This window comes from Malania oleifera, chromosome 3, assembly GCF_029873635.1.
Source record: "Malania oleifera isolate guangnan ecotype guangnan chromosome 3, ASM2987363v1, whole genome shotgun sequence".
Taxonomy (NCBI): Eukaryota; Viridiplantae; Streptophyta; class Magnoliopsida; order Santalales; family Ximeniaceae; genus Malania; species Malania oleifera.
This window is the reverse complement of record NC_080419.1, coordinates 99,526,691-99,551,478: the sequence shown is the minus strand read 5'-3', so window position 1 is coordinate 99,551,478 and position 24,788 is coordinate 99,526,691. Positions and strand designations below refer to the sequence as shown.

General features: G+C 36.8%; 1 protein-coding gene across 4 annotated transcripts in view; it reads left to right on the top strand.

The window, feature by feature from the left end:
• The first annotated feature begins 17,916 nt into the window (after positions 1 to 17,916).
• LOC131151912 (protein TIC236, chloroplastic) overlaps positions 17,917 to 24,788 on the top strand; it is an 81,770-nt gene continuing 74,898 nt past the window's right edge. Inside the window, exons 1-2 of one of the 4 annotated variants that reach the window (XM_058103402.1) lie at positions 17,917 to 18,231; positions 18,458 to 20,681. In XM_058103402.1, coding sequence (XP_057959385.1) covers positions 18,568 to 20,681 — 2,114 coding nt within the window. In that variant the 5' untranslated portion in view covers positions 17,917 to 18,231; positions 18,458 to 18,567. Of the gene's footprint in view, positions 20,682 to 24,788 lie in introns of all 4 variants that reach the window. The other 3 variants (XM_058103404.1, XM_058103405.1, XM_058103403.1) reach the window with 3 other exon arrangements.

Below are 24,788 nucleotides of genomic sequence, written 5' to 3'. Positions count from 1 at the left end.
TCTGTGAGGAACAAAAAGCATTTAGAAATTCACGCCCTATATCAGACCAATTAGTGACAGAGTGAGGTCTCAAGGACTGAAACCACATCTGCGCTCTATCCTTCAAAAAGCCAAGAAATAAATGCAGTTTAGTAGATTCATCAGTTCTAGCATGAGAGAAAAAAATATTGTAAGTCAACTCGAACTCTGACAGGTGCTGATAAGGGCACTTAAATTCCATCCCATAGAATTGAGGTAGCAACGACTTCCTCCTGCGCTACCTCATGAAATCAAGTTCTTCATTAGGCAAAGTGAAAGAGGATGCAGTAGCGTATTCAAGTTGCAAAAAGTCCATTATCGAGCGCGGTGCAGGTGTAGCCATTTTATTTCAAAACTCAAAAAAAAAAAAAAATTTCTATCCTTTGTTTTCTTCTTTTTTTTTTTTTTTCATAAACCAAATTAAAATGACGGGAAAAACGCTAATTTGAGACTAAAATCGACATTCCCCGGCAATGGTGCCAAAAACTTGACTTACTCGAAAAATGAGCAGCTCGGAAGCTATCCCAAGTATAGGAGTTACGTCGTGTAATATTCAGCCCGTCTCATCAGGGAATGCGTTTTAATCTTAAATTTTACGTTCGTCCAATCGAAAATAAAACGGTACTGAACTCAACTTAGATTTGAGTTTTTCAAGATTGTTTAGATTCCTTTTGACCAATTAAAATAACATGCAATTTGAATCCTAAAACTAACGCGCACTGAATTAATGAGCAAAAATGGAAACCCTAATCTACTCAAGGAAATACCGAAACATGCATTAACTAAAGATGGTAATTTAGAACATGGAATTAAAAACACACAATGGAAACTCAATAGATTCAAAGCACACACTAAAAATCGAATCTTTAACAAAAGCAATAACTCAAACTACAATCACAATTTAAACACAAAACAAACAAAAATTTAATACATAAACGATAACAAAAAATATTAATAAAAACACAAGAAATCAAACCAGACTTAATTAAAAAGACTAAATTAAAACTCCCACTAATTAGATAAACAAATAAATAATTTCAACAAGAATTAAATACTTGACAATGTTCAACTTAAAGATAAATTTCAAATAACATTTAAAAACTAAACTTTATTCAATATTTAAAGACTTAACAAAAATAAATAAAAGAAAGAAAGGAAGAGAGAGAGAGAGAAAATAAAAGAGAGAGAATAGGGGCTTGTGCTGGTTATGGAGCAACCCAAAGGCAGAGACTGCTCTTCGAGTACAGTAGAGAGGCTGGAAAAGGTTGTTGCCATGGTGGTTGCAGAAGAGAGGTCCTCGGGTTCCAGTTGGTGTGGCAGCAGGCTGCTGCTGTTGTTTCGGGTGGTTAGCAGAAGGCTGGTGTTGTTGGAGTCACGGCAGTAAGGGGACGAGGGAAAGACAGAGGGAAGAAAGGAAAAAAAACAGAGAGGGCACCGAGAGACAGGGAGAGCAGGAAGACAAGGGAAAGAGAGAATAGAGGGAGACTGAAAGAGAAGGAGAGACTGAGGGTTAAAGAGAACCAAGAGAAAGGGTGAGAGGTGGGGAGAGAAGAGAGCAAAGAGAAAGGAAAGGGAAGGGAAGAGGGGTGGTTCCGGAGGCACACCGTGTGCAGGGGAGAAGAGAGAGCATTTAAAGGGGGGAGGGAATGCCCTAGTGGATCCAACTCACTTGACCCGGCCATGCATGGCTGGGTCACATCAAGGCTTTTATTTTTATTTTTTTCTTTTTTTTTCTTCATTTTTTACTCATTTTTGTTCTCTGCGAACATGGCCTGTTTTGACCCTCGTGGAACCCGTTTCACTCAAAACTTTAAACACATAAGTTGTAGATAATCCTTTCCTCTTTTTCTAAAAATTTGAGTCGTCTTGATCGGGGCTCGGATGGAAAAGTTATGCATGATTTACAAATTGGTACTAATTTTGACTCCCGAGAATTTTCCTGCGACAAAAAATTACCAAAAATTCATAGATTATGCAATAAAACTCAAAAATGATAAATTCGGAACTTTATTAAAATATTGGATGTAAATGGACATCTAATTAAAAATACAATCCGTAGAGACCGAATTAAAGTGCCCAATTATGCAGTTTTGACGTGTAATCAATAATGACCTCCCCTTACATTTCTGGTAACTAGTACTGGCATTAAGGGCCCCACTGGGCATGCCAAACATATATTTGGAAGAAAAAAAAAAAATCTTTTAAGGGATGGTGCGATTTTAAATAGGTAGAAGGTGGATTGGTAGTGAATCGATTTGTTATATCAACTCCTATCAAAAGTGCAAGAATAACAATAGTAAGACTCATAGAAAACATAGAAGGAGGAGAACAGGGGGGTGAAAAGACTTAGTTAGAAGAGTTAAGAAGAGATAAAGAGGGAATATACTAAAAGGAGAATAAAGTGAAAGAGATAAAGAGATAAGCGGAATGAAAGACAATGAGGGATGTGCAACACTAGGCTATTGCATTATGTTTGCTAAGTTGAGCTGAATGGGAGATCCTTTCAATAAACCTTACATGTGTTTATAACCTTCTCGAGCCTAACCTACATCTAAGATTACAAAATCATAAAATCAATATATTAAGTATTATAAAGGATGTATCTAGATATTAAATTGAGATCATTTCATAACATTGAAGGTCCAATTATTATAGTCGACATGCTTGCCTAATGCTTGCTTACCTTATCACGTGAAGGATAGGCGAACTTCACCTGATCACTAGGCGATCAGTGTCACCTGATGGTTGCATGGTCTTTGTCGCTTAAGTAGATACTTCTAATTTCTATGTCACTTGGGTAATAAATGATTAACTTCACCTAGTGACTTAGGCGACCATCACATGTCCAAGTGATGTTAGTTGTATTCCAGGATGTGCTCAGAGATGACACAGATAACAAGTAAGGAAGATTTAAAGGAAATATGATGCAATTTCTAACAATTATAGAGATTTCCATCACATAAATAACTTGGGAAGGAACATTTGCATTATGATAACTTGTAAGACTCTTGTCTTTAATCTAACTTTTTCCTGTTGTATTGACTAGGCAAACTTTTTTTTTGTCATGATTACTGAATATAATATTGTTTCAATAAAAGATTGAGGATACAAATTTTATAATAAAATAATTATTATAGGTTAACATAAATTTATTCTATACATGTGTGTGTATAGGTTAATATAAATTTATTCTATACATGTGTCTGTAATGTGCCTTTGTGCATATGCTTGTAGTATGGATTTCTAGATTTGAGACTAGCATTTGAGAAAACCATTAGCACTATATCATATATTGAAATGGAAAATTTGCCCATCTCCGCCCACCTTTTTCTCTCTCACAAGTGAAAATCAAGATATAAAATTGTTTTTTTTTTTTTTGTGGTAAAAACAAAACTAGAGTGTTGATATTGCTTTTAAGAGTTCCAATATCCTTACATTCTTATTTTAAAAAATCACTTTATTATTTCTATAACAACCTGCCTAATTTACCATATTTATTAATTTTTTTTCCATAATAACAATCAATATAACAATCTTGTACAACTGTATAACATAATCAACTTGAACCCGTGGGTACCAAGGATAATACCCAAAATACAACTCAGATACCTAAGCAGCAGGAAATGTAAATTACAACATACCATACAATCAACCACAATACCAAAGTTCAACTAAACCCGTTATATTTACAATCATCCACTAAAAGGTCAATTATATCCTAGGGTCATAACCTAAAAATAAACCTAACCCTAACTCAACAACTCACCCTTCATATAGGGTAGCCCCACCGATTTCTACTGTCGCGGAGCTCTATCCACTCCTCTACCTGGATTTCTTGAAATGTTTATATAGCTGGGGTGAGACACCTCTCAGGAAGGGAAATAAACTAATATCACTGTGTGGCAACATGAGTGTTTTCGTGTTATACATAATATCAGTACGTACATCATAACTGGTAAAAACTATTGATATCATATCTGAATAAAACATGTTTCTTCATAACATATTATAACGTACTAATTTACTAACATGAAAATCATCTTATATAACTGTAAAATACTGAATTACACCCAGGATAGATAGCTAGCTGATGTCATGTCTTACCCCCACATGACTAGGCTGTGCAGCCCGAAGGTGGGACCTAACAATGGTTGGCTAACCATGCTAGATCAAACATAAGTCTAGAAGTCCGATGGGCCCATCCCTACCTGGTCCCGGGACTACTAGGGGGACTACTCCACTCTACACTGATGCCACATCCACTTCCATCTCCCACACTATTGGTCGTGTGGTAGCACTATCATAATTCTGAACATATAGCTACGGTACTGTGCTCCTGAAACTGTACTAAACCATGTCATCCGGGTTCTGATATCATATAATAAATTTCATATACTTAACATAGCTGTTTCGTATTTCATAATAATAACTGTCATCTACATATTTCATAAATTCTGTGTGATCATACTTGATTATGGCATCTGCGCCGACATGAATCTCGGCATCTATGTCGGCATAACATAATATACCAAACATAATTTTCCTGTACCGTTTAATATTATAATAATAAAATAATGGTTCCTGTGTTCTTTTATAATTACCTTGAAAACTATTAGATCATACTTGATGTGGGAAAACATATTATTCTGATATACATATTTACATGGAAATTTAACCTCATGCCACACAGAAATAGGTAACATTTTGAATATAAACTCTGTTCTAAAATCATGATTTCTGTCAAATCACGTTTAAATCATAATCTTGTTCATAACAGTATTTCCCAAAAATAGTTATATAATATACGTATTTTCCTGAAATTTAATGCTATAAAATGATAATAATTTCATGAAAAGCCTTAACTTAGTTTATCCCCTTACTTGGCTTACTGAGAAACCCACAAAATCCCCAATTCCTACACTTGCAGTGTTCCCAACACAATACCCTGAAATTAACATTTTCCCAACAAAACTTCAGTATTTCCTTTCCTAACATATTCTCCTTAGTCCAAAAACACTAAATACCCAATAATACTGAAATTAACTAACTTACCCAAATTTTGGGATGGTTCCCAAGTTAGCCTAACCAACGATCCTGTTGACCTTATTGGTTATATCTTGTTTCGATTATGACAAATACTATGATATTTAATGGTTAATGAGTTTGTGTGCAGGATCAATCGAACGTATTATATGGTGCACGCACACGACATATGAAGTGAAGACCTAAAGACCCTTTTTATGTTGTATTGTAATTTAATCATCTATTTGGGTCTATAATAATAATTAATGTCTTACTTACATGGTAGGATGAATAAAATCAAGACCATAGATGGACCTTAGGGAACACCCTTCGGTCGACCAGATTTTTTCGGTGTCTTCAAAAGGACCTAAAAATGACCCTAGGACACTCACTATTGCACATGTATGTGTTAGACATTTGAATAGGGCGTTTGTTGCATGTAATAGGACCGAAATGCACAAAATGTGCACACTTAGTCAACCGGCCCATCAAGTATATTTTCAGCCTCGTCGAACAAACTGGTGCCAGGTTAATAGTTTGACCATGGCCCGGTCAACCGAGCTTCCCAGTTCATTACTTGCCGATCGATCGAAACTTGACTGGGTCAACAGATTGACCATAGCCCGGTTGACCGAACTTACATAGTTCATTTATACCTTGTCGAATGAACTCCCTTGGAGTCAACTTTTCGACCACTTGGTCAACCGAGCCCAAAATGTACTTCAATGCTCTGGTCGACTAAGGGTCCTCGGGAGATGTCCCAACGGTTTGGTCGACCGACCAGTTAGTTCATATTTGCCCTGGTCGACCGAACCTTGGACTTTTGGAAAAATCGCATCGGACATACTTGTCCGGTCGACTGGCCCTACAGTTCATTTTTTGCCTGGTCGACTGAACCTCAAGAACTTCGGTCGACCGAACTTGTCTTGGTCAACTGGTGCTCTTGGGTTGTCCCATATTTTTTACCATGGTTAAATTTTTTAAACGAGGTTAATTAGGATTAAATTGGTTTAAAACAATATTAATAATACCCTACATGTCTTAATGACTATAATTTTTCCTATCTCTATATATAGGGCTTCATTTGAAAAAAATAGTAATGAGATTAAGAAAATAATTAGCAAATATCCTCTGATTTTCAAAAGCTCTATTTCTCACATCCAAGCCTTATTTCTTCGTTCTTACTCATCCTTGTTGCAAATCTTGCTAAGTAAGAGTGCTATTGTGTGTATTTAGTAAAACTTACACTTTTGTTAGTTCCAGATTGATTGATATATATTTTTATCCAAGAGTAAGCTTGAAGTTTTTCTAGGAGACTTCATTAATAAGTCTTCTGTAGGAAAACCTTATAGAGCTAGTGAGTTTTGCATCATCATTGCAATACTCAAGAGTTCGCATTACTTTTTGTTTGTGAAATAAATTTTTACGAACCATTTTCAAATATCCCGTGTGCTTATTTTTGAGAAAAATATTTTTGAGATATTTTTCTTGTCAAGATCTTTGTTATTGTACCTTTTGAGTGATAATATTATCTTGACACAACGATCAAATATTTTACAAACCAATTTCAAATATCTCTTGTGATTTATCTTAAGAAAAATATTTTGAGATATTTGTTAGCATATTGAAGATCTTTATTGCTATATCTTTTTATCTTGATACAAAGATCAAATAAATTTTGCAAACCATTTTTGAATATCTCTTGTGGTTTATATTAACAAAAATATTGGTTGAGATATTTGGAGTGTGCTTGTGATTTTTGCTTCTGCATTGTGATTGAATATATTGTGTTTTACAAAGATCATATCATTTGCACTCTCACGCACTAATTACATCGCTCATATAATTATTTGAGAGTAAACACTTAGACTACACTAAGCTTATCAAATAATATCTTTTGGTAGTGTATTGATTATACTGTGCGTAACTGGGTACATATCTACTTTACATGAAAACACAATCACTGTACCATATCATTGAGTGAATATTGTTTTATTTCCAGGCGTGGCTTGAGGGGGCGGTAATCCAGCTCGGTAAGGATTGTGTAGGTTGAGGTTAGCCTTGTGTTAATTGACCTGAATGTAAAGGTTGAGGTCAGCCCTATGCTAATTGACCTGGTTGTTTAGGTGTGGCTCCACCTATTAAGTGAGCCTATAGTGGTAATCCTTGTGCTTATTAGCCAAGGCGGGGACGTAGGCAATTTGGCTGAACCTCGATAACATTTCTGGGTGTCGTCTCCTTTACTGCTATTGTGCATGCTTAATTAAATTTCTATTGCAATTTAAATTCCATTGTATATTTGCATTGATTTATTTTATATGCACTAGATGGACCTTAGGCTTGTGTAATACTATTGATTAGTGGATTGGCCTAGGCAATAAATTTTAAATACCCAATTCACCCCCCTCTTGGGGTTGCACCAAAGCTAACAGATCCACTCCAGTAGATATTAAGAGAATCTTTTCAGAAGTAGCATGGCGGCTTTGGATCGTTGAACTGATGAAAACTTGAGTCAGAAACTTAGAAAGAAGGTAGAGGGGACGAAAACCTAGAGAGAGAAGGGCTACATGCAAAATTTCATGCATTGAAATCCGATTTTGGCATACTTATGCACTGACCTTCTATAGAGACCCGAACCCGTAAGTAAGGAAAATTGGTAAGAAACATAATAAAGGAGATTTTTACAGTAGGGTTCGTCAACAAAGACAGTGAGTTCGTCAAAGAAGTCCCTTGAGTTCCTCGTCAATGAAATTCAGAGCATCGTCGACGAGCTGTGTGACAGATTCGTCAACGAAGACGCCGCCTCGTCGACAAGTTTGACTCGGTCAAAAGCTCTATAAATATCCATTTTGTTGCTTAAGGGTTAAGAAACTCAAAATTACTCTCTCTTTCTCTAAACCAGCGAAATTCTCTATCTCTCTACGATCCTTCATCGTTCGATGTCTGTTTCTAAAAACGGAGGTTCCTGCGTGGATCAGGGGAGGAAACTCTACAACTCTAGCGGATCGGATCGTTGTTTTGGAAATTTTCAGGTTTTCCCCAAAAATCGAGGTAAGGATCTGATTCCATTTTTGATTAAGCAGTTATATAGTAGTCTAGATTTCGAAGAAGTTATGTTCTGTGGTTTTTAGGTTTCGAGGATCTCGGGTTGTCGGTTTGGACCTTTTCATATGTGGTTTTGTTTTGGGTTTAAGGTAAGGGAAATTTGATTACAACAGTATTTATGTAAAACCAATCCGCTAAAAAGTTAGTTTATATCGATATGTATGTTTTAACTGCTTATTTGCTAAATTTCACCGAGTAGAAATACCAATTTTACGATTTTATGGTGTTTGGTAGAAATGAGGATTTTGGCGTATGATCTACAAACTTTACAAAACCTCTTTATTTGCACTAGTATTATGGTAGGAGATGCTTGAATCCCATATTTCTATTTTAGACGGTGTTTACTTAATTTTATACCATATAGCGGACTTTTAACTAAACTAGTGTGACATATGAACTGGAATGGAATGTGAGATTCTTTTATAATATTTGTATGAATTATAGGAACTGAAGTTCCATTTTGCTATACTGAAAATGTGGAAAACAGATGTCGGTTATATACCGTGCTCTATACCTAAAAAGGGTAAACCGAGAGAGTATGTGCTGGTTTATACCCAAAGTGATTGAATGAGTTAGCGAAAATATTGGAATTGCACAAGTTATTTTGTTTTCATTATAAATTGTATATATGATAAATGGAAACACAACTTGCTACCAAAGGAGTTGAAATATACTTCAGTGAATGAAGTTGAAATATACTTCAATGCGGGGGTTGAAAAATACTCCTAGATGCTCGGTTCCGTAACTGGTAAGTACAATGCAATCGCACATGTGAATCAGTGTGGGTACATAAGATAGTTGGCTTGCAGGAGTTTGTAATCACTGGTGAAATAATAGACCAGGTTAGGCAGTCTGACTATAAAATAGATGCTCAACAATGTCTGCACAAAGAGGGCATGTTAGAGTCATTAGTGCACAACCTGTGTCACGTGGTAAATAAGCATAATTATGTCATACCAAGCTGGTCATTGTTCTAATATTCATATACATGATTTAAAGGCTTTTATGGAAGAAATATATCGTATTTACGTTACTATACATGTTGCACCACCAGATTGAAAAATGGTCATTGTATGTATTGAATTTGATTAAAAGGAGCATATGTAGTCACACACTGTTGCAATACTTTCCACCTTACTGAAAAGTGTCTCACCTCGTATCTAACCTTTGTTTTTAGGTCCATCAGGATGTCAATCCTTGTAGCTAGAGGGACTCGGGAGGTTGTTTTTGGGTTTAGTCTATGTAACCTTTTTCCGCAACGTTTACATTATAAATATGTATGATTTATACTCGTATGTCCCTGTTTAGGGCAAGATGTCTATGTATGTTTAGCAGGTACAGGTATTATGTATTTGTGTTAATGGTACTGGTCCGTATCAAGGGCTGGGTCGTTACAGTTGGTATCAGAGCCCTTAACCAGTTGGAAGTGTGTTTTGACGCATGCTGTCTGGTTAGGGATATGTTCAGGACTTAGGAGTTGCTAGTTCTGTAGTCTAGAATATACCAAAGTGTAGGACAAGGATGAGACCTTGGGTTTTGCTTTGTATACTTGGAGACGTAAATCCATTGATAGACTTCTGTGTTTTTCTGGATCAGTCAAGAGGTTCAGAAAATCACGGCAATGCATTGACGGTTTTGTTTCCAAGTGGAAGGGTGGAACTTGAGTTAGAATGAGAATGTCAAATTTATGGAGTATGGCAATATTGAGCATACGATCATAGGAAATTGAGCTTATATTATGATAGTAGTAATTGATATTAGGCTATTACTCTTCTAATGGATTCTAGTAATTGCTTTTCAGGATGGAATCCAGGGATATTACTACCAACGTGGGAGGCAGTAGTAGTGTGGGTGTTGGCCATGAGGTTGGCAATGACTCTACTAGGGTATTGCGGGATTTCGCACAATAGCTTATGGCTGAGGTGGTGCGAATGAATAGAGGGCAGGATCGTTCTACGACTGAGATGGGTTGCTCCATTGATCAGTTCACTAGGTTGAAGCCTTCGGCTTTTGTAGGAAGTGCATATCCAGTTTGTGCTGAGAATTGGATTCAGGAGATCGAGAAGATCCTAGATGTTTTGAACTGCACGAAGAAGCAGAAGGTCACCTTTGCCACATTCAAGTTGGCAGGGGAGGCCGAGAGATGGTGGGTGTCTGTAAAGAAGATGGAGGAGCACTGACCGATACTAGTAGCGTTGACGTAGGCTTGGTTCAAATAGCTATTCTTTGAACTATATTTTCCGGCCACGGTCAAGAACGTGAAGATGGAGGAGTTTATGAACCTGATGTAGGAATCATTGACAGTGCAGTAGTACGCTGCCAAATTCCAGGAGCTGTCCCGATTCGCTCCATTTGTGATACCGGATAAAGTAAAGAAGGCTTGGAAGTTTCAGAGGGGTTTGACGAAAGAGATTCCTAGGCAGACAGCGATCTTGTAGTTGCAGGACTTTGCTACATTGGTTGATAAAGCCACTGTGGTAGAGGAGAGTTTGCTAGAGGATGCCGAGGTTCAAGTTCCGAAGAAAAGGCCAGCGCCTCCTAGTTCTTCGTCTGGGGCAAGGCAAGGCAGTTGGAAGAGGAACAGTGGTGGTACATCCCATAATATCGCATCTTACCATAGTTGTTCTCTTTGTGGTAAGAAACTCGCTGGGCAGTGTTGGTTGACTACGGGGGCTTGTATACGGTGTGGTAGGCAAGGGCATCAGTCAAGAGACTATTGTGTAGTGGGAAACGGTGGAACCTCGCAGCAGCCATACAGGGGAAATACTCAGGCACAACATGGTGGTCAGCAAGGGGGTACGACCCAAGCTAGGGTGTATTCTCTGACTCTAGCCAATGCAGAGAACGCTGGTGACGTAGTCACATGTATCATTTACATGCTTTCTTAGAAAGCTATTGTATTATTTGATTCCGGGGCAATGCATTCTTTTGTTTCCCATGGTTTTGTTAAATTGTGTGGTTTAGAGATGCAACTGTTAGACTATGAACTGGTAGTGGCTACGTCATTTGGGTCTGTAGTTGGGTGTAGCTGTGTAGTCCGTAACATCCTGGTAGAAATTCATGGAAGAGTGCTACCAGTTGACCTTGTGGTGTATGACATGTACAACTTTTATATCATCTTAGGGTTAGACTGGTTGTCAGCCAGTTATGCCAGTATTGATTGCCACAAAAGGGAGGTGTTGTTCAGACTGCCAGGGGAGCAGGAATTTAAATTCCTAGGGTCGTGCGTGTGTTCCGGACCACGGATCCTTTCAACTCTACAAGCTAGGAAGTTACTCCTGGGGGGATGCCAGGGGTATCTAGCGTTTGTGAAAGACACGCCAGCAGAAGAGAGTAAACTGGAGATGATTGCTGTAGTACGCGAGTTCCCTGACGTGTTTCCAGATGACTTGCCAAGGTTACCTCCGGACCATGAAGTGGAATTTTCTAATGAGTTAGCTCCAGGTATGGAACCCATATCGAAAGCTTTGTATCGTATGGCTCCAGTTGAGCAAAGAGAAAGCTCCAGCTGAGCTAAGAGAGTTGAAAGAATAGCTTCAAGAGTTGCTAGACAAGGGTACATTCGACCTAGTGTTTCTCCTTGGGGAGCACCGGTATTATTTGTGAAGAAGAAGGATGGGTCGATGAGAATGAGCATCGACTACAGAGAACTGAATAAGTTGACGATGAAGAATAAATATTCGTTACCCAGGATCGATGATTTGTTTGATCAGCTTTAGGGCACACAGATCTTTTTTAAGATCGATTTATGATCTAGGTATCACCAGCTGAAGGTGAAAGCGGAGGATGTCTCGAAGACAACATTTCGAACCCGGTATGGCCATTTCGAATTTATAGTCATGCCTTTTGGTTTGACTAATGTACCTGCAGCATTTATGGATTTGATGAATAGAGTCTTTCACGAATATCTAGACCAGTTCGTCGTGGTATTTATCGATGACATCCTAGTGTATTCTAGGAGTGCTATAGAGCATGAAGTTCATTTGAGACTGGTATTGTAAAGCTTAGGGATAAGATGTTGTATGCTAAACTAAGAAGTGTGAGTTTTGGCTGGAATAGATTGCATTTCTAGGGCACGTAGTGTCTAAAGAAATTGTATCAGTGGACCCAAGTAAGATTGAGGTAGTAGTGGACTGGGTGAGATTGAAGAATGTTCAAGAGGTCAGAAGTTTTCTAGGTCTTGCAGGTTACTACCATCGATTTGTAGAAGGGTTTTCCAGTTTAGCACGTCCTTTGACGAGACTCACACGGAAGAATGTGAAGTACGATTGGACTAACGAGTGCGAGCTGAGTTTCCAAGAGCTGAAAGGGTGATTGGTTACTGCTCTAGTCCTGACCATTCCTTCTGGGGATGGCAGATTTGTTATTTATAGTGACGCCTTGGAGGTGGTGAAAGGAAATCATCAGGCTGTTCTTGCTAGCTTGGTGGTACAACCAACTTTGCAGGAGAGGATCCGTGTAGTGCAGGAGGAGGATCCGGAGTTGGTTGAAGTTAGAGAAGGAGTTCAGAAGGGGTTGAAGTCGGATTTCAGTATCTCTAGTGATGAGATATTGGGATTTTGTAGCAGGGTTCGTGTATCTAATGATGCCATGATTAAATGAGTCATTTTGGAGGAGGCACTTCGTTCACTCTACACTGTACATCCTGGTAGTACGAAAATGTACCGGGATTTGAGGGAATCTTTCTGGTGGTCCAACATGAAAAGAGAGATCACCCATTTTGTAGAACAATGCTTGACATGTCAGCGGATTAAAACGGAGCATCAGAGGCCGACAGGACCACTTCAGCTACTTGACATTCCTGAGTGGAAGTGGGAGCACGTCTCAATGGATTTTGTGACAGGTCTACCTGCGGCGGTGCATGGGCAAAATGCTATATGAGTTATAGTAGATCGACTGACGAAGACTGCACATTTCATTCCAATCAGAGTTAGTTACTCTCTGAATAGGCTGGCAAAACTTTATGTACAGGAGGTGGTATGACTCCATGGTGTCCTTATTTCTATTATTTCAGATCGAGATCCGCATTTTACATCTTGTTTCTGGAAGAGTCTACAAATGTCTTGGGATCACGATTGATGTTCAGTACTTCTTTTCACTCGTAGACAAATGGATAGCCGGAGAGGACTAGTCAAACGTTAGAGGATATGTTGCGGGCTTGTGTACTGGACTTTGGGGATAGTTGGATACGATATCTACTGCTTATTGAGTTTGCATATAAAAACAATTACCAGGCTAGCATAGAGATGGCACCTTACAAAGCACTTTATGGTCTCCGGTGTCGATCTTCGTTGTACTGGGATTAGGTAAGTGAGTGGCAGATATTGGGTTCAGAATTGGTTTAGTAGACCTCCGCAAAGGTCGAATTGATCAAGGAAATAATCAAGACAGCTTAGAGTCAACAGAAGTGTTATTGATACTTGTCGACGAGAGTTGGAATTTGAGGTAGGAGATATGGTATTCCTGAGGATCGCTCCGATGAAATGGGTGATGAGGTTCGAGAAAAAAAGGGAAGCTAAGTCCTTGGTATATCGGGCCTTTTGAGATCCTGGAAAGGATAGGTTCGGTTGCTTATCAAGTGTCTTTAACCTCAGCACTATCCAGAGTTCATGAAGTGTTTCACGTGTCTGTATTGAGGAAGTACGTACCAGATCCATCACATGTACTGTGTTATGAACCTCTAGAGATCAGTGATGCTTTATCATATGAGGAGGTACCAGTACAGGTATTGGACCGAAAGGTTCAGCAGTTACGTACTAAGGAAATACCTCTCGTGAAGGTATTATGACGTAACCATGCAGTGGAAGAAGCTTCATGGGAATTAGAATATGAAATACGCCAGAAGTACCAGCAGTTATTTGGTAGTATGTAAGTACGTATAGTAGTATAGATGGTTTAGACTAAATGGCATGATCTTCGGGAAAGTTTTGTTTGTGCATGTAATCTTCCAAAGTATCTTTTTGTAATCACGGTATTCCTCCACCATATGTGGGGGTAAGTAATAAATTTAGGCCAGAGCCGCTTGTTGGTGGCTGCTGACTTTTTCGCAGAATGGAATTATAAGATAAGACTATATTTAGCAACAATTAGTGAATTTCGAGGACAAAATTCTTATAAGGAGCGGAGATTGTAGAGAATCGAACCTGTAAATAAGGAAAATATGTAAGAAACAGAATAAATGAGGTTTTTACAGCAGGGTTCGTCAACAAAGACAGTGAGTTCGTCGACGAAATTCAGAGCGTCATTGACAAGGGGATACATAGAGAGCCCAGAAAAATTAAGGGTTAAGAAACTCAAAATCACACACACTCTCTCTCTCTAAACCAGCGAAATTTTCTCTCTCTCTCTCTCTACGATCCTTCACCGTTCGACGTCTGTTTCTAAAAACGAAGGTTCCTACCTGGATCAGGGGAGGAAACTCTACAACTCTAGCAGATTGAATTGTTGTTTTGGAGATTTTTGGGTTTTCCCCAAAAATTGAGGTAAGGTTCTGATTCCGTTTTTGATTAAGCAGTTATATAGTAGTCTAGATTTCAGAGAAGTTATGTTCTATGGTTTTTAGGTTTCGAGGATCCCGGGTTGTCGGTTTGGACCGTTTCGTATGTGGTTTCGTTTCGGGTTTAAGGTAAGGGGAATTTGATTACAACAGTATTTATGTAAAACCAATCCGCTAAAAAGTTAGTTTATATCGATATGTATGTTTTAACTGCTTATTTGCTAAATTCCACTGAGTAGAAATGTCGATTTTACGATTTTACTGTTTTTGGCATGAGGATTTTGGCATATGATCTCCAAACTTTATAAAACCTCTTTATTTGCACTAGTATTATGGTTGGAGATGCTTGAATCCCGTGTTTCTCTTTTAAACGGTGTTTACTTAATTTTATACCATATAGCGGACTTTTAACTAAACTAGTGTGACATATGAACTGGAATGGAATGTGAGATTCTTCTATAATATTTGTATGAATTATGGGAACTGAAGTTCCATTTTGCTATATTGAAAATGTGGAAAACAGATGCCGGTTATATATTGTGCTTTATACCCAAAAAGGGTAAACCAAGAAAGTGTGTGCCGGTTTATACCTGAAGTGATTGAATGAGTTTGCGAAGATACTGTAATTGCACAGGTTATTGTGTTTTCATTATAAATTGTATATATGATAAATGGAAACACAACTTGCTACCAAAGGAGTTGAAATATACTTTAGTGAATGTAGTTGAAACATACTTCCGTGCGAGGGTTGAAAAATACTCCTAGATGCTCGGTTCCGTAACTGGTAAGTGCAGTGCAATCACACATGTGAATCAGTATGGGCACATAAGATAGTCGGCTTGCAGGAGTTCGTAATCACTGGTGAAATAATAGACCAAGGGAGGTAGTCAAACTATAGAATAGATGCTCGACAATGTCTGCACAAACAGGGCATGTTAGAGTCATCGGTGCACAACTCGTGCCACGGGGTAAATAGGCGTAATTATGTCACACCAAGCTGGTCATTGTTCTAATCTTCATATACATGATTTAAAGGCTTTTTTTGGAAGAAATATATCGTATTTACGTTACTATACCCGTTGCACCACCAGATTGAAAAATGGTCGTTGTATGTATTGAATTTGATTAAAAGGAGCATATGGAGTCACACACTGTTGTAATACTTTCCACCTTATTGAGAAGTGTCTCACCCCGTATCTAACCTTTGTTTTTTGGTCCATCAGGACGTCGGTCCTAGTAGTTAGAGGGACCCGGGAGGTTGTTTTTGGGTTTAGTCTACGTAAATGTTCTAATTATGTACTAAACTTAGTTGGAGTTCTCATTTTAGAGGATTGTAATAACAAATTATATTCTAAGTCTGGATATTTGTATTTGAGGATATAGTAGTAAGCTCTGATATAAGTCTAGTAGAAATCCCAATAAATGTTTTATGTTTTTCCGCAACATTTACATTATAAATGTATGATTTATACCCGTATGTCTCTGTTTAGGATGGGATATCTATGTATGTTTAGCAAGTACAGGTATTGGTATTGGTCCGTATAAAGGGTTGGGTCATTAAACCTTCGTCGACAAGACATGTCACTTCATCGACGAGGACAATAAGGGAGTTATTCGATGAATTCATGACCTTTGTCGACGAATTTCAGGTCCATAATAGCCCTCTTGGTAATTCCTTGTCGACGAGACACGTGTCCCCGTCGACGATCCCAATAAGCCAATTCGCATTCGTCGATGAGACCCTGCTATGACCTCTTTACAATTTCATTTTTCTCTCATTTCTTTCATTATTTTAAATACCATAATTTTTTGGGTCTCTACAATTTCAACACTCGAAAAACCAATGGAAAAGGACAATGCTCATCCAAAATTTAGCTGGATTGCAAATATAAAAAAATTATTTAGAATAATATCATATTTGAATTTAAAAAATATGTGTTTAACTAATAATTGCAATTTTCTTTTTTAAAAATTTTGTTTTCTTTTATAAATTTCCAATAAGAGAAATATAAATTCATCACTATTTTTCTTAATTAAACCATGTAAAACAACAATAACGATTTAGTAAATTAATTTATTTTTAGTATAAATTAATGTGTTAATTTTTAATAATATCATCTTCACATTTAATATCAATTAAGGAAATCTTAAGTGATTTTCAATCATCTTTTTTTCTTCAATTATCTTTCTAAAAATATCCCAATTCACAAATCATCTTATAATTATAATATATACGTGGATATACAATTAAATTAATAAATTATTTTAATTTTAATTTTAAAAAATTCCCACACCTGCTTATTGTTTTCAAGCTCTCCATTATATCTTAAAAATAATAAATAAAAGAATTGATTGGGCTCTTCAAATAATAATAGTTCTCTTGTAACCATACCATTAAACTTAGGGGGGGTTATAGGTAACTTAAGAGGGATTATGTGAAACATCAAATGTTGGTCTTATAACTGTCAAATCCTATGAGCGTTCCTATCAATTTTGGGTGTATCAGTTTTAAATTATGATTCTAATGGGATATAAATTCAAGTGATTTAAGTCTAGCTAAGGGTCTAAAAAATGTCACATTGAAGTACGAGCGTTGAATTCCCTCTTGTTATCCTACACACGATCTTCACTTAAGAGTCATGTTTTTTCTTTTATGTGCAAAAGAATACATATTTGTAAATACATAGAAGTGCTCTTGATTTCTTAGAAAAACAAAATAATATATTGACAAATATCTCCCTCGCAGCTTCGTAAAGTAAAAATAAAAATCATGAGTACAAAATTTAGATTTGACAAGAGTTCAAGCCTTCAAAATCACAACTTTCTAATAAAAAAAGACTTTACTATTCAATGTAGAGACGTAGTTTTGCTATTTCAATGAATTAAATATATGTTTGAACATACTTTTAAAAGTAAATGATAGAAATTGCCACGATTAGTATTGAATTTGTTTTTCTTTTCAAAATTGTTTCTTTCTAAATTTCACTAATGCATTACTTACAAATTCATAAAAAACTTGAATATAGTTAGATGCACTCAATAATAACTAGTTAAATACAATCAAGGTAGAATATTGTTTCCATGGGCACATTAAATTATTAACTTATTTATTATTTGACAAGTTATCAATCTTAGTTTTTTTTATTTTTCTCAATAATTAATTAATATGTTTATAAAATAAAATATATATAAGGGTATAAATGGTATTGTATCGAACAGTGGCATTTCTGTCATCCAATCCTAACTAATTTCGGTCGTGCCTCGCACTTCAAAACAAGACAGCATCTTTGAACACCCGCAGCAGCACCTTGCACGGCTATGCCACTTCTTCCTCCTTCCTTCTCTCCCCCTCTTCCTCCATCTCTCTCTCTCCCGAGTTTGAACAACACCCACATATCTATAAGCAATCTCAGACACTCTCCACTGGCGTTCAATTGATTTTCTTTTCCCCAGTTCTTAATTTCATCACCTCTGGTTCGAGCTTCCCCGTTTACGCTTCTCTGCCTCTCCTCCACTCGTCTATCTATCTGTCTCCCAATTTAATTTTCAAAATTTTGATTCGATTCTCCGGGCTCGTATCAATTGATTAGGTATTTATAACTTTTCGCTTTTTTTTTTGATCTGAAGACCCCTTTAGCTTGGCTTTGTGTTTCTTTTTCGGTTTTCAAGAACTATAAGGAAAGTAAAAGTGTTATTTGATTTTTAAATCTTTTCTCTTTCTGGGTTTTCTCGGCAGTCGTACAGAATATTTGATGAGCAGGTCTGATTTGATGAAAATGGCTAATTTATGGTGTTTTATGTTCTTCCTTTCGATAGGGTTTTATGTTTGAGCATTTTGTAGTTTTATGAGGATTTAGGGGACTAAGAGCAGGTTCTTGGTCCCCGACAGATGTCTTGCATTGGGTGGAGGTGTACAAAATTTGACGATGAGCATTAAACTGCACAGTCCATTTATCGGATTTCCGCTTCATAGCTCGGTAAATGAAAAGAACAATGGTGATTTATTTTCTTCGGATAGATATCTGGCAAAGAGGGCTTTCCGCAGATTTATGTGTGCGAACCAGAATAACTGGATACATCGAGCAATTGGGTCTTCATATTTCCGTTGGAAAAATGTAGAGTTAATAAGATGCAGCTATGGGTCAAGGAGTGGGTCAAAATCCAAGGTGAAATGTGTGAAAGAGCCTTTTGCTCGTAGCAAGGCTCTGGTGAGGTCTTTTTCTCCTTTGTGGAAGGAGGGGCTACTGTTGCTCAGGTGCTCTGTTTTTTTAGCTGTGGCATCTGGGGCGTGCTTATTGGTATGGTATGGGCGGGCAAAGGCCAAGAGTTTTATTGAAACTAAGGTTTTGCCAAATGTTTGTTCGGTGCTAAGTGAATACATTCAGCGTGAGATTGACTTTGGTAAGGTGAGGAGGATTTCACCCTTAAGCATTACATTGGAGTCATGTTCAATTGGGCCTAATAATGAAGAATTTTCATGTGGCGAGGTCCCTACAGTCAAACTTCGAGTTCGTCCTTTTGCGAGCCTGAGGAAAGGAAAGATTGTGATTGATGCAGTTTTGTCTCATCCAAATGTGTTGATTGTGCAAAAGAAGGACTACACTTGGTTGGGGTTACCCTCTTCTGAAGGGATTTTACACAGGCATTTATCAACTGAAGAAGGGATTGACCATCGGACGAAAACCAGGAGGAATGCTAGGGAGAAAGCAGGTGCTTGCTGCTCCAGACAAAGGGATGATGCAGCTAGGGAAGCAGCAGAGATGGGCTATATTATTCCTGAGCGAGTTACTTGTTTATCTGAAGCTGATATTCCAAAGGAGGGTACTAGTCCTTTAACAGGGTTACCCAATTCTGAGTCTTTTTCATGCTTGAAGGAGGGAATGCACTGGAGAGATCATCATTGCATGGACCGAGGTGTTGAGTATGATTTGAAGCATGCGGATCTCGAGAAGTCATTTGGCATAACAATCTCAGGATCAGGGCTTAACTTCTGGTCTAGAATGACATCAGGGCCTGCAAACTACAAGTTCAAGAGGAAGGCTAGTGGGAAAGATGTCTCTGCATCTAATGTTACTGCCAAAAGAAGAATTCTTGAGTGTAGTGCGTTAAAGGCAGTTCCATATTTTCACGGCTCATTTGATAGCATTATTGGTAAGAGTTTGCAGTCATCTGGAGGTTGTGCTGATATGAATCTTGATCCTCTTTTGGCAAAATTAAAGGAAGATACTTATCCCGTTTCTCGGTTGAGTAGTGCTGAAGAAAATTATAACATGAATGGAGCTCATAACATTGGGGCAAAGAAAATTGATGATCATGAAAGATTTGAAACTGACATTGATCATTCTGGTATCAAGGTGAGCTCAGAATTTGGGAATAACATGAAGGAAGGTCTTGTACCAGGAGATAATTCAGACAGTCGGCCTCTCACAATGAACAAAAATATTAGCAGTCATATTAATAGTTTTAGTTTTGTATCTTATCCTTCTCTTATGATAATACATAAACTAAATGAAGATAGAAAATTCAGTGAAAATTTTCTTCCGATTAGTAATGTTAGAGGAGTGGGCAAAACCAGCGGTTATAATGTGAACAGTAAGGATTTACAAACAGTTGATGCTGTAAATACACATATGGATACAACCGATAAATCTGTGAATTTGAAAGACAGGATGTTGGAGTCTTCTGTAGATGTTTCTGAGACCCAAGAAAGTCATACATCTCAAGGTTCAACATTCATAAAGCTCCAGCCTTGGAGTGCAATGCACCATTCAATTCAAATATGGCCCTTGAGCCTCAATCCAGGTTCACCCTCTTATCCTAAGAAAGTGGGGGAGTTGTTATCTTATTTTCTCGCTGGTCCAATTCAAAAATTGAAGACAGGTATGGGTCAGAAAGTTGGAGGTATTGTTACAGAACTTCTTGATTGGGCAGATGAAACGCAGACTGAAGGCATTGGCAGAGTGCTTCCGGTGATACTGGATTCTGTTCATTTTAAAGATGGGGCACTGATGCTACTTGCATATGGCGATAGGGAACCCAGGTGAAGACCACTTCCATTGACTTAATAGCATTTTACTTATTGTTTACATTTATTCCTAGTTTATTTGAAGATATGATAATTTTTTTATTGATTTCCATTTCTGAATATTGCTTCTGAATATTGTGGGGGGGCTTGATTTGCTTACTGCGAAATTCAGGGGTTCACTGTGCTGATCTTACTAGATAGCTTCTGATGCAATATATACTGAAATATTGAATATTTAAAATAATATAAAATAAATATGCAGTCCAATTTAATTTTTTTTAAAAATATTTTGAATTGAGCCAATCAAAATTCCAAACCTGATCGAGCTTCTGTTTCATGTTTTGCTCTTTTCTTCTTCTTCTTCTTCTTCTTTTTTTTTTTAATTTGTATTAACCATTAAGGTGCTGTTTGGTTTGCGGGATCTTTCAGGATTCCCGGAAATCTGATGTCCATGGCATCCCATTGGCATGTTTGTCTTGGGCTTGGAAAGTGTCGCAATAGTTCCTTATTGTTTATTGTGGTGTCTTTGGAGGGAGAGAAATAGTAGGTGTTTTGAAGATAAGGAAAGATCCTTCTCAGACCTGAAGCTATTTTTCTTTACAACTTTGATGGATTGGTTGGTTGCTTTGTGAAACGAATAATTTTCTTCTGTTTTTGAGTTACTAGATTCTTGTAATTTCTGTTTTTGATTTGTTTACCCCATGTACACTCCTTGTGTATTTGGTGTTCATTTTGATATCTATAAACTTATTACTTATCAGAAAAAAAAAGTGTCGCAATAGTAATCTCACTTCTTGGGATTGAAAAATTCCCAAAAAAGGTTCCCATGTTCAAAAATAGACTCTTACATTCCAATGGGCATCATATTTTTCAGGACTAAATTGTCCCACTACTTTAGCCAGTTGGACTTGGACATAAGTGCTCTGTATAACACAGACTACACAGTATTATCATACACTATTATGATATTTATGTTAGATTACCACATTACGTAAAGGCTTAAGCTATTAGATTGTGGGCCAACAATGTATATCAAGCTTCAACACTCCCCCACATGTGCAGCCCGACAACATGTGGATAGATAAACACACAATAAGTAGCTCTCATTACAGGGAATACAATAACTTTTTAAACACCTCATAATAAACGCGGGCAACAAGACTAGAACCATAGTCTTCAATTTCCAAGAAATTGTTGAAAATTTTGATTTCTGTCACCCTCAAAATCGAAATGGCACTCGATTTCCATTTTACATAATTTCCATCAAAATTTCAATGAATCATTCAAAATTTATTGAATTCTTGAAATTTTAGCAAAACTTGTCAAAATTTTAACTATAGAACTAAATTTCCTCGGAATTCAAGTAAAAGATTTAGGAGTGAAGTGAAATTTCTCTCTTAATTTATTTTATTTTTTATTGAAATAAAAAATTATTACAAGGGATTTTGAAATTATATGAAAAAAATAAACTTACAACATTTTTTATCTATGCATTCATGTCTAAATTATCAATATAATAAATAATATTTAAATTGTTTAGGAATTTCACTTGTATTAACTGAATATTTTTTATGCACATTATCTTATACACAAATTATATTACAACTTTTCCACCTCATACACAACATAGATGTATTTAACTTGCAATATATTAGTCCTAAATTTTATGTTATTACGCCTAATAACCATTTCTAAAGCTTCATAAAAGAGTTCCATGATTTACTACTGCTTTCCATTATTTTTTCAAATCGAAATTGAAATTTTCATCGAAATTTCTGTACTTTTGGAGCTTCAAAATTTGAGTCAAAATTGAAATTTAAGACCTTGACTAGAACTCAGGTCCTCTTGGTAGTCAGCTCTAATAGCATATTAGATTACTACTTTACCTAAAAGCTTAAGCTATTAGGTTGTGGGCTAGCGATGTATATCAAGCTTTAAAAATTTATAATAATAAAATATTATTATAATACTTTTGAAAATTGAAAGTAGTTACAATTGAAAGTAATAATATTAGTATTTTATAACAATATAATATTAAAGTCTAATATAATAATATTAGTATGTTATAATAATATAATACTAATATTGTTAATTATATATATTTTTTGACTGTATTCATAAAATGATATAGTAATGCATTTTTAATGTTAGTATGTTATAATAATATAATGCTAATATTATTAATTATATGTATATTTTTACTGTATTCATAAAATGATAGTAATGTATTTTTATCCTATAATATTATTAATATTTAATGTTGTATTACATATCTTCATATATCATTACATACATAATAAAGTGTATTTTGGTAATCTTTTGAAATGCCTGATTGTATTCTCATGTTGATTGTTGAACTAAACATGAACACGGGTATTTTGTGTAGATTCCCAAGGATCCTATAACATAAACCAAACTAAATATTCCTACAAGAATGACATCTCGTTTGCAGGAATGTCACTCCAAGGGAGCATCTTTAATCTCGAGAAACAAATGGAACCTGAAGGACATTTAGCGGACAGTTTTAAATATTAAAAGCTTATGCTTTGTTATCGTGGTTTGTTTTTTTTGATAAACAATGATCGTTCATTAGTGTGCCTAATGTGTTCCTGGGCACTGCAGTGCAGTGAAGTGCATGCCTGCTGCTATTTTTTAGCTTAGGTCAGGCACCTTGAATGAGGCCTTGGCCTGTGGCACCTAACATGTGCCTCACTCAAGCACAAGGTGCATTAAGAGGACCTCATTTGTATCCTATCGTCAGTATTAAAACCCTTGTTGTTCTGAAAAACTTGTCTAGCACTTTTCAAGCTGTCAGACAAGGTGCCTTAATGATGCAATTATCTCTCTCTCTCACTTGAGCACAAGGTGCAGAAAGGAAGTATCTCCATGACTCCATCGAAATCTTATTATCATCATTAAAATCCAACTAGTATTAAGATGATATGGTTCTAGACTTCTATTAAATTGATTTAAATCGAGTATGTGAGCTAGTCTTGCATGTAATGATGCAAGTGATGAGAGAGAAATAGAGAGGGATGGGAGGTTTAAGGTTGAGAAATCTTTAGGAGCTCAAGTATCACATGGCAGGTAAGGGAGGAAGAGAGATGATATGATGAAGGGAGATGTAGATGGAGAAAGGTAAAAGGTTTTAGTAGGACACTTTTTTTCTAGTGGAGAAAAAAACTAAGAGAGAAGAACTGTTACGAGAATGGGCTAAAAGGTCCCCAAAAGAGTTAATTGGGGGTATTTATAATGGTGGCAGGGTGGAATTAGCAGCGTTACCTAATAATGTGATACCATCGGGCACCTTAAGCGATGAGAAAACATGTATGATTGGTCGAGTGAGAAGGTGGCAGTGATGCTTCTTGTTGAGGGAATAGAAAATAAGGTCAGTTGTGGTATGCCGGTAGTATTTGAGCTTACTAGGAAAGATCTAGGGTTTTGGCTTCTCTTAATGTCTCCTGCTCCCAAACATGAGCCCCATTAGGTCAATTCTCTCTAGTTCATCCCAAGGGTCCATTGTCAAATGGGGACCTGCCACCAATCCTGTACTTAATCCCCTGCACAACTTGTGTCTGCCCTCATACCTAGCTTGCTGCTTGGCTCTTGATTGTGGACTGATGGAAATCCTTTTCTATTAATTATCACTAGACTAATAAAATATTATAACAATGATGGATATTTCCCCTTAATGGAGATCATGTGGGTTAAGTGAAAATGCAAGCACTGCTTTAATTTTCTGTTATACATGGGTTAATTAAGACTAAAATAATAGTTGCTTGGGTTTTTTGGAGAGAACTAGGTTTGTCTGGAATCGGTGAAGGATTTGTTGAGTATTTTTATTACAGGTTTTGGTAACAGTAATGTTTGGCTTTGTGGAGGTGTGGATTTTTTGCTGTTTTGTAGGGTATTCGATTGGAATAGAATGCTCATGTCTTTATGGGGAAGAAATGACTTGCCCTTTCTCTGGGATATGATTCACTATACAGTGTCGCTATGGGCTTTTGTAGCAGGTAGCTTTAAAGGGTTGTGTTCTTCGGATTTACAATGTGATTGGATGGCTGTCACATTTTGATTGTATATTAAATTTTGTTATCTTTCCTTAGGATGATTTCTTCCCTC